Below are 10,995 nucleotides of genomic sequence, written 5' to 3' on the forward strand. Positions count from 1 at the left end.
GGCCATTACCTTCATCTCACTATGCAGAAAGCCAGATATCAGGATAAGTGGTTTGTTTGCCTTTGGTCGTAGAAGAGGGATATGGACCACAGAGTGCCTAGGAGACCTAGTCAGGTCCCCTGCTGGTCCCAGGTTCTCCCAGGCAGTTCCCAGTCTTTGCCACATAATCACACCCTCTCACCAAGGCAACCAGGCAGCCACTCCTTCAAACACTGATCTCCATTCTAGGAGAAATAAAAATGTGTCTTTATTTTAAATGCCAATGGCCAGGCAAGTACAATATACAGCTTCCCTATGGCTTGGGAGCAAGTAGTTGGGGACCTAATTCTTGAGCCAGTCAAGAGATGATGGAGGTGGGTCTTGTAATAATAAAGAAACTGCCTCGGCCCTCATAGGACAGAAAATTAGGTAGGCGGAGTAGACAGAAGAGAATGCTGGGAAAAAGAAGCTGAGAGTAGTCGCCATGATGCTCCCGCTCCAGACAGACACAGGTTAAGATCCTCCCTGGTAAGCCAGCTCGTGGGCTACACAGAATATTAGAAATGGGTTAGAACAATATGTAAGAGCTAGCCAATAAGAAACTAGAACTAGCCGGGCCAGGCAGTGTTTGAAAGAATACAGTTTCCGTGTAATTATTTCTGGGCATAAGCTAGCCATGCGGGCGGCCGGGTGCCGGGGACGCAGCCCCGCCGCTCTTATTTCAACAAAGAGACATTTGGGATTTACTCTGAACTTGTAGCACTGAGGCATTGGTGCCAAGAGAATCCTGAGGAGGTTTGCAGAGAAATGGTCTGTGCATCCTATCAAAGGCTACAGATAATCTTGCAAACTCTCCATCCAGCTGGGTTCCCCAAAGCTGCAGTATGGAACATTGTGCCCGGTAGGGTCTGTGTGGGTTCATGAAGCAGTAGAGAGGTTCAGAGGCTCACTAGCAAGCTTCAGCTTCCCAGGCCTAGACTAGGCATCAGCAGTGGAGTCTGGGCTTTTCTTAACACAAATTCTAGGGCGGCGGTTATCAACCTTCCTAATGCTGCAACTCTTTAATACAGTTCCTCATGAGATGGTGACTTCCACCCATAAGATTATTTTTGTTGCTACTTCATAACTGTTATTTTGCTACTGTTATGAACCATAATGTAAATATTCTTGGAGATAGAAATTTGTCAAAGGGGTCAGACCCACAGTTTAAAAACTGCTGTTCTGGGGCAAGGTTGAGGGGTTTATAATGGCTAGGAAAGAGGGCCAAGGGCTCATGGAGCCTTTCCTGCTGGAGCACTTAGGCCATCTGTGGCTCACCGAGCTGCCGCTAAGGAAGGGTTTGGGTCCTGGGGTGGGTCCTGAGCAGGAGCAGGGCCAGGTTGGCCAGGCCTCAGTGCTCGGGGCAGACAGTGATTGATGAAGAAATTCTGCAGGAAGCGGCGCCGCAGGCCCTCTGGCAGGTAGTGGTGGATGAAATACATGATCATCAGGCCACGGCCTGGGTAATAGCGGCGGCGTGGCTGAGCTGCCAGCAGTGCATCGATGATGGCATCTACAACCGGGCTGAGGTCAGACACCGCCATGTTGAGCGAATGCAGGAACTGCCTATGCAAGTGCTCGATGTAGTCTTCACCATAGGCCTGCAGCAGCTCTCCAGGCAGGCTGGCCAGCAGCAGTTGCTTGCGCTTCTCCCAGAGGTTCACATTGGTCACTGCCTCTGAAGGAGGGACCGCAAGGTCAGAAGACAGCAGCTGGAGGAGCCGGAGGCTCCTATTTAAAGTGAACTGTGCCTATATCCCAAGCCACACGAGATCCTCAGACCACGCGCATGTCCCACCCCAAACCTGACCCTCACCTGTCTTGAAGCAGCCAGGCTGGATAATGCTGACCTTGATACCCCAAGGAAGCAGTTCACAGCCAAATGTGTCCATAAGCAGTGCCACAGCCGCCTTGGAGGTGCCATAGGCTGCCAGACAGGGGTACGGCATGTCTCCTAGATAGAATGAGGAAGAGGCTGCTCAGCCTTGGCCAGGGGTTCCCCAAACCGCTTTTCACCTGATAGCAGCTCCTTTACTACTGTGCCTCAGAGCGGAAGGGCACTTACCTGCTGGGCTGCCAACAGTCACAATCCGTCCCCTTGAGTGACGCAGGAGTGGCAGGAGGCCCTTGGTCAGCTCAAGTGCACCAAAGAAGTTCACCTCCATGCAGTTTCGGAATGTTGCCACAGGAGACAGCTCCACATCAGCCACTACACTGTTGAGGCCAGCATTGTTAACCAGACCCCACAAGCCTGAGGGCACAAAAGCAGGAGGGAAGCTTCAGGGCAGCCCAGCAAACATGTAGTCCCTGCCTCCCTCACACTCACCCAGCCATGCCCAGCCCCAATGGAGCCACTTCTGCTAACCAGTGCCTGTGGTGTGAGACTTGGTGAGTTCCAGCACACGACTGATGTCCTCTGGCTTGGTCAGGTCCAGCTTCAGCAGCTTTAAGCGAGGGGAACAGCAGGCACGCAGTTCTAGGGCACCAGGGCCATTCAAGTCCAACACAGTGGCCAGCACCATGAAGCCCATGGCATCCAGTTTCTTAGCTGCCTCCTTGCCAAAACCAGTGTCACAACCTAACCAGAATAAGATAGTCAATGATCTTCACAATGGCCCAGCCCAAGACAAGCAAAGGATCACCAGTGTCCGGGTGGAATCTAGGCTCCTGAACATTCAACCCTCCTTCCTTACAAATAAAGGTGTTATAAGTTTGTCCTCTTGACTGAGCCCTGAACATCAACAATTTTGTGACAGCTGTTGCCTCCCTGATTCCCTACAGCTAATCCCTCAAGTGTGACTGATAAACTTTACTTTATAGAAGAAACAGAGACCTAAGCTGGTCCCATCTTGTCTCCTGAATTTACTGCCTAAGCCAGAGGGATATTAAAAAAAAAAAAAAAAAAGACAGTATCACTCTGCTGCAGCTAATTCCCAGAGGCCTTTGCTTCCTCAGGATCCTGTGGGCCTTAGAATAAAGCCACAGCTCTCTGATGACATCATCCTGGCCCTGTTCAACCTGAGCACTCCTATCAGCCTCGATTATTATTATTATCAGTCCCCTATTATTGTTCCAGGCTCAAATTGGAGCTCCATTCCCAACTTCCCCTTGAAATCTGCCCTTGGAATTCCAATCACTGACTTTGACCATATATGTTTGCTGAACCCCAGAGCACTTCCTTCTCAGGACAGGAAGCATGCACGGTAAGTGAAGAAAACAGACCTGCACTGGAATCCCTTCCCACACCACCAAGTGTGACCTGAGGTCGGCTACCACTCTTGGAGGCTTCGTTTTTCTTGTCCTTGGTATGCAGAGATAAGAACCACCAGGCAAGGCCCCAGTGTGGGGGTCCCTGGTACTGATAAGCCCTTGCTTCCTTGATGGTTTCCATTCTGATCCTAGCTCTGTGGGTGGCCAGTGAGAGGAGGAGGAGGGCCAGTGAAGGAGGAGGTGCTGTGGAGCCCGCCAGCCCCGAGGTCCTGCTGTGCAGAAAAGCTGCTTTGCAGCTCAGCTTCCCCACTCCTGGACAAACAGCACCCCTCCTTGTCTCAGCCCCGCCCCCTATGCTGAGAGGAGAACAAAGCTGGGCAGGGGGCTGCAAACTGGGCTTTGTGTGGCTGGGGCCTGCCAGCCTGTGTTGAGGGGTCCTTCTCAGGCAAATCTGACTGGGGGAGGGGACTGCGTGTGCACAGATACACACACTTGCCTCTGCTCCTTTCTGGAGCAGTTAGCACTCCACTAAAGCCTGTCAGAGCTTTAGCTCTGGGGTCCCAACAGTCACCCCCACATCTTACCCTCTTGCTCACATGCTGAGATTCCTAACCTGCCTGGATGTTCACACATGAGCTTGACCCGTCACCCATCCGCACAAAGATATACACATGCATGCACACAAGGTTCCTTCCACACCAAACAGTCCAAGCTTGACTCCATGGCTGATCTGTGGAGTGGATTTGACAAACAGCTCTTGGGCATTCTCAGGGAGGAATGAGAGACAGCTCTGCAGGCAGAAGGCTCGGTGTACTTGGCAGGGTGGCCAGGACCCGGTCACTTAAGTGCCTTGCTGCTTGGTGGTGACTGGGAAAACCCCAGAATTTGCAGGCATCAGGAAGCTAGCCGCCAACTTTCGGTCTTACACAGTAGTAGGCTGGGCAGTCCTCACTCCCAAACGCTGAGCTCAGAAGAGATGAAGGGAGCCCAGGTCACAGAAAGCATCCCGCTTCTCACCTCTTGCTGGAGCTCAGGACTAGAACTGACTGCAGAACTGAAGACCTAAGTGAGGTCTTAGGAAAGACTGCCTCGCCCGGCCAGTAGAACCTGAAATGGCCTAGGACCTGGTGAAATAGCTCAGGTGAGAGAACAGGAAGGGATCCTATAACCTAGTCCCCGCTGCGTTCCAAGAGGGTTTGGTAGCTTTCCTTCCTCAGCCTCCTGTCTCTGGGGTTCCCTGAGGCTTCCCACTCACCCTGGAAGTCTCTTCCCTCTTCCTCTGCTGAAGGCCGTCTGTACCACCCTCGTCTACCTTACTACAGTCTGTTTCTCACCTGATGTTCAGGTTCAGGTCTCCTCCCAAGGAAATTTCACATCCACCACAGCCAGGCTGGTTACGGACTATTCCCCTTCCCAAATCCTATGCATATTCCTGTCTTAAGTCTTTGTCCCACACCCTTTTTGTGATCCAAGACATCTTTCATATTCCACCTGTCTCCACCCAATGTCCTCCAAGGTCCAGTTCAAGGATTTCCTCCTAAATTCTCCCAGTCCCATCCGATCATACAGACCACCCATAAAGGACCAAGATCTCTGAACCGCCATGGTGGTTGGGGAAGAAATAAGGCTGCCCCTCCTCCCATGCAATGGACCAATGCCCCCTGGCCTTCCTCCCCCTCCCCATTTCCTGCTGGGTCTGCAGCCCCCCTTCCCCTTCCCTCCCTCTGATGACAGATTTATTCCCTGCTCCAGACAAAGAGAGCTCAGCCAGGCACCAGAGACACCTGAGTCTAGCCCTCCAAAGCCTCTTTCCCGGGCACCCAGGACTAGGCAGGATGAAGTGCTAGGTGCAGACGGCTGCAGTTTTGGCAGTGGGTAACTGGATCTAAGCAGCAGCTATTATCCAGCTGCTGTGACCTCAGGCGGTTCAGAGCTCCAAGAATTCCAGCCAATGGAGGTCAGGAGGAGCAGAACTCGCGTCTGAGCGCTCTGTCTCTAGAGAACAGCCGACAGTGTGTTCCACTGATGTGGGGACGCCAGGCAGAGTTCAAGGGATGGCATTCTCCGTTCTCGGGTCTTCTGTCCCTTAGAGTACTGTCCTCTGCTCCACACCTGGTCTCTTAGGGACCAGCACTGCATAAACTCTGTCTCTCCTCTCCTCGGTCACTCGTTTTCTTTGAGCACCTGCCCACTCCCTACCTAACTTTCCCTCCTACTCTCCCCGCGGTCGCAGGTAGTTAACCCGGACTTGGTGAGGTGCCCGGAGCTTCCTACTTGGCGCACTCTCTTGCATCTCAGAGTGAAGACTCTCAATTCTGAGCTGCGGAGTCCGCCTTGATGGAGCCCAAGGGAATCCCTCTAGGTGTACGGTCCCGCCCTCCAGCCTGGAGTCCCTGCGCTCTGCGCACTCACCGGTGATGAGCACCGCGCGAGTGGCCACGGGCAGGAGAGGAGGGCGCGCCAGGCGGGACAACGCGATCCAGCCAGCAGCAGCTAGCACCACGAGTGCCGCCGGCGGGGGCAACAGGCGCTGGCACAGCCAGTCCAGCGCGGCCAGCAGCGCCAGCGCCGCCAACAACGGGCGGCCCAGACGCAGGTCTGCGCGCAGCAGCTGTAGCAGCGCGCGGGCGGCCACTAGCAGCCAGGCGCCGCCCGACGGCCAAGGCCAGCGCTCCATGACTGCGGGGCCGGGCCGGGCCGGGCTGGGGCGGGGCGGGGGCCGGGTTGGGGAGCGCGGAGAGGGACTCAGGGCCAGAACACGGAGTGTAGAAACGACGGCCTGGGGTAGGAGGGATATTCGCTTTCTTTGCGGGCCCTCGGACCCAGCTTATAAAGCGCCCCCGGGGGCGGGGTGGGGGCGGGGCGAAGGCGGGGCTGGGGTGGGCTTTTCTGCACTTCTATCTCGGCACCCCACGCCAGGCAGGTGCCCCCCCGCCCCCGCCCCCTCGGCTAGATCCGCTTTCGAAGAAGCCGGAACAAAGTCCCAAGTTGTTGCACGAGGCGGAGCCGTCAGACGCCGGCTTCTCCAGGGAAAGGGCCAGTCTGCCCAACCCTGTTCCCTGCATCTCATTCACTCCTGCGCGCCTACTGGCACGCCAAGGGCTCTGAGCCTCTGCGCTCAGGTGTGCACACTCTGCTCACGCTTCCTCAGAACACCTAACTACACACACACATACACACACACTCACGCACGCACGGACACACACACACACACACACACACACACACACCAACATCAACTTTCGTTCAAGTATTCCACATTGATATCGCTGTGGCTGCCATGATCCAGAACACTGCGTGGAACAAGCCAGAGTCAGCTCCCAGCCACACCCGCGGTGCCATAGCCTTGGGTCTCTGGTGCACACACCCAAATGTGCACTCTTGTCTGAGGTCTGAGAAGTTCACAGCCATAGCTAGAGAAGAAGGGTGACCGCGAGGCCGGGATTCTTGGGAGTTTCTGTTTCACCTCCCCGCTTTCTTCCAAAGTCTAGAACTGGGGACACACACAAGTGTATGTGTGTGGGTACGAGTGAGAAGTTAAAGGAACATCAAAGTCTCCTTTTAAGTGCACTTCACCCACCGTCTCCCCAAGAGCCAAGCTAATGGGAACACCTGGAAGAAGTGTCAGGACAGGGTGGTCCCTGACCTGCTACCCTGAATCCTCAGGGGATGATATAAGTACTGTGTGGGTGCACTTCCCTCCCTGTGTGTATGAAGGTCCTTGTTTGTGTGTGGCCTGGCACCCCCTGCCACCCCCGTGTCTGGCACTCTGTGCCTAACATGTGTGCCAGGGCTCTGGCAGGCGTTGGGGGTTAGTGCCAATAGCTGGGTGCCAGGCCCTATGCAGAGAGTAGGCACAGACCATGGCAATGGAGATCCCTGCTTCTGTGGACCTCCAGATCTTGCTCAGTTCCTCATCTCTGTCCCTCTGGGTCCCGAGAGGCTGTGGACTCCCTATCACAGCTTGTCCTGTGGTTCATTCTCTCTCCTGTATTCAGACTCTGTCCCAAAGTCTCAGGAAAACATCCCTTCCGAAGCCGCTCTTCTATCCAGGCATGGGCTTCTGGTGGGTCAGAGAAATCTCTAAGAAGGAGCCGGAGTCCAGACCCACTTGAGGGGAGGAACTCCAGGTGGAGACCCCGTCTCCACTCAGAACCATTCATCTGCTTCCATCTACCGTCCCTCTGTAAATATAAAAATGGTGGAAACCTGGCCTGGATGGCAAGATTTGCCTGAGTGAGGTGTGTGTATGCCTGACCTTGGGTATGTGGCCTTTTGTTCTTTTGTTTCTACATACTGTGTCCATAGGGTTCTGTGCCCTGTGTCGTGATCTTACATGTATAGGTGTGTGTGTGTGTGTGGTATGTGTGTTTCATATAGCTCTCCTTCTATCTGGGTCATCTTGCTTCTAAAATGCAGGGAAGCAAGCCTTTTCTCAAACCACTGATGTCTGTCGTCCAGGCCCAGAAGAGAACAATGTCCCCTGCTTTAACTGTACAAGTTGCATCCATCAGCACTCCCAGATCTGGCTACCCTCCTTAAACTCCAGCTACAGTTTCTCCAGTCTCAGCCCCTTTAAGGACTTCCCCTGTGGTGCAAAGGGGAGAAAAAAAGCCGAGTCCTAGGGGACCATCGCATTTGCTCATAGTACCAGTACTAAAAGCCAGTTTAGACAGAGAGGAGTAGAGAGAGAGAGACAAGATGAGGAGGAGTCTCCTGTAAAGTGCATGAGGAAGCCCAGGGTTGGGTGGGAGAGAGATCGGCTTGACAGTAGACAAGGTAGCAGGAATTGCCTTTGACTGTGAAGCACAGGAGGGCTAGGCTGCTTCTACAACAGTGCACCACTTCGGGCGGGACTCTTCTGAGTCTTGATGAGACTGCACCACCTGTCCCATGTATATGACACCTGCTTCCCCCACCCCAAACATCAAGAGACCACGGCCCCTCCCTCCTAGGATCTGTACTCTAACTCCCTGTGGCCTCCTCAGCCACTGACCCTTCCCCTCATCAGGTGGAGGTGCTGTAGAAGTGGAAGGTGTTTCAAGAGAGTCATAAGTGGGAGGGGCCAACCCAGCCCTGTCTGAGGCCTGGTGCCAGGTTGAGCCTGCCTTGGGGTAGAGAACCAACTTCTGCCAGAATCAGGAATCTGGCCTGGTAGGGGGGCCTCCGTGGGAGAGGAGTGGGGGTGGGTGGGGTGAGTAGAGGGCAGGAACCCCAGCAGATAAGGCAGGATCTAGAAGGGCAGGTTAATGGAGGGTAGCCAGGAGTAGAGCTCCCGGAGCCACCTGATTCCAAGCACTCTGACGGCAGTCTTAACCCTTTGTCCCAACTCCCAGCCCCAACCTCACTCTTTTGATGAGAAGCCTGGCTAGCCAACCATAGCATGCCCCGGGCTCTGGAGGACCAAGGGTCTGTAACTAGCATAGAAAAAGCTGGCTGCTCTCTGCTTTGGTGACTGGTGACTCACTAGCACCATCTGCTGACTTTCTGGGAGAGTGCATCTGTAAAAAACATTGAACTCAGCTGCCGCCGGATTCTAGGGAGCCCTTACCCTGTATGACACTCATGCACCCCCTCTCCTCTCTCCTGGGGCGCAGTGGCAGAGGCACTCCATTTCCTGCCAATGACTAGTTCTTTTGTCATGTTCTAGACCTCACCTCACACTGCTGTCAAAGATAGCACGTTTCTTTCCATATGAGGTATTTCAGTTCTGAGCCTTGTGCATACCAGGCACACACTTTAAGACTGAACAACATTCTCAATCACTCGTGTGCACATGTGGACGTCAGAGGTCAACACTGGACGTCATCCTCTGTGGCTCTACCCCTTAGATTTCGAGACAGGGTCTCCCACGGAGCCTGGAGCTCACCAATTCATTCAGCTAGACTTGGCTGGTCAGAAAGCCCCTGGGACTCACCTGCCTGTACCCCTCTGGGCACTGGAGTTCCAGATGGCATTACCAATCCTAGCCGTTGTGTGGGTTCTAGAAAACTAAACTTGGGTCTTCTTGCTTGCACAGTGAACACTTCACCCACAGGGCCATCTCCCCAACCCCGATATAGTACATTTTTATTGATTTCCTACTGGTGCCAGGTCCTATGCTTGGACCACAGATGGATCCACGAACCACTGGCCACTTCCTAGCAGCCTCTCTCACTGGCAACCTCAATCCTGCATCCTTTTTCTAGAACTTGCTTTGTAGACCAGGCTGGCCTCGGACTTACAGAGATCTACCTGCCTCTCTGCCTCCCTCCCGAGTGCTGGGATTAAACAGTTTACCACCACCATCGGCTCAGGCACTGTTTTCATAGGCCTCCTCTCTTAGCCACTCTTATCTATGGTTATTTTCGTTGCCACTGCTCCTTTCTATTCTCCCAGGTTAGCCCGGGGGCAGCTCCCACTCCTGCCCTCACTGGGCCACCTGTTCGTGCATCTCAGGCCCACATCTGCCGTCAACTGCCTCAGTCTCCTCCCAGCCTCTGTTCCTCTGGCCTCTCTTGACTGCCCAGCTCTGTTTCTCTTTGATGCTGGTGTTCCTCCCAGCTCTCTGCCCTTCCACAGCCTTCCTCATAAACTCGTCTTCCATGTGCATGAGCGTCTGGTTGTGGAGGCCTCATCCTCACCTCCTCCACCCATGACCTCATCTTCCTACACACATGCTGGCGACACCCACTCGCCAGCTCTCCAGCCAAGGCCTCCCTCTTGACTCCAGGCCCACGCATCCAGCTGCCCTGGATGCCTCCCTTGGACAGCACAGGCCACTTGCACTCAACATGTCCAAAGTTGGTCTTGTCATCTTCCTAAATCTTCTTCCCAGAATGCCCTTCCCTCCATGCACTGGCCTCCAGACTTCTTATGTTCTGAGCTCTGGGATAGGTGCAGAAGCCCCATGACAACCCCTTTTAGTAGGTCTGATTAGCAACATTTTACCTTCACGAGAATAGAGGCAGCCGGGCGGTGGTGGCACACGCCTTTAATCCCAGCACTCGGGAGGCAGAGGCAGACGGATCTCTGTGAGTTCGAGGCCAGCCTGGTCTACAAGAGCTAGTTCCAGGACAGGAACCAAAAACTACGGAGAAACCCTGTCTCAAAAAATCAAAGAGAGAGAGAGAGAGAGAGAGAGAGAGAGAGAGAGAGAGAGAGAGAGAGAGAGAGAGGCGCTAAGGGCCCTCTCAGGCCCAGCCTCAACACTTAAATCAGGTTTAAGTGCAAAATCTGTGATTTTGAGAACCACGTCAATACAGAGCTGTATTTACCACAGGTGGTCTTGTGGACGACTTCTTCTTCTTCTTCTTCTTCTTCTTCTTCTTCTTCTTCTTCTTCTTCTTCTTCTTCTTCTTCTTCTTCTTCTTCTTCCTTCTCCTCCTCCTCCTTCTTCTTCTGTTTTTCGACACAGGTTTCTCTGTTGGAACCTGTCCTGGAACTCACTCTGTAGACCAGGCTGGTCTCGAACTCACAGAGATCCGCCTGTCTCTGCTTCCCGAGTGCTGGGATTAACTATGTGCACCACCACCATCTAGCATGGACTTCATTTTATGGGCTAAAGAGAACATGATGTGATCTTAAGCAAAGAAGACCTCTGTCCCAGCTGGCCAGGAAGTAGATTCGGGAAGAAGATGTAGGTCTGTCTGGAGTCTTGTCTGCAGCCAGGTAAAGGACAGGAACAGAGGTCTTGTGTAGACAAACCCAGCCTAGGGTGTCTCTAGATGTACGCAAAGGCTGAATCAGAGGCAGTTGGATGCTTGTGGGCTAATGTGGCATAGGCGG

At 53.8% G+C, this 10,995-nt stretch overlaps 1 protein-coding gene across 1 annotated transcript; it reads right to left on the reverse strand.

The window, feature by feature from the left end:
* Nucleotides 1-204: 204 nt before the first annotated feature.
* On the reverse strand, nucleotides 205-6,026 carry Hsd11b2 (hydroxysteroid 11-beta dehydrogenase 2). Its single transcript, XM_050143838.1, has 5 exons — nucleotides 5,641-6,026; nucleotides 2,384-2,596; nucleotides 2,084-2,269; nucleotides 1,835-1,972; nucleotides 205-1,696 (listed from the first exon to the last, which is right to left on the reverse strand). Exons 1-5 carry the CDS (start codon nucleotides 5,903-5,905, stop codon nucleotides 1,293-1,295), a joined length of 1,206 nt encoding a protein of 401 aa, XP_049999795.1. The 5' UTR covers nucleotides 5,906-6,026; the 3' UTR covers nucleotides 205-1,292.
* Nucleotides 6,027-10,995: the final 4,969 nt, after the last annotated feature.

Source organism: Alexandromys fortis, unplaced genomic scaffold (assembly GCF_014885135.2).
Source record: "Alexandromys fortis isolate MF-2015 unplaced genomic scaffold, M_Fortis_MF-2015_v1.1 scaffold_1, whole genome shotgun sequence".
Lineage (NCBI taxonomy): Eukaryota > Metazoa > Chordata > Mammalia > Rodentia > Cricetidae > Alexandromys > Alexandromys fortis.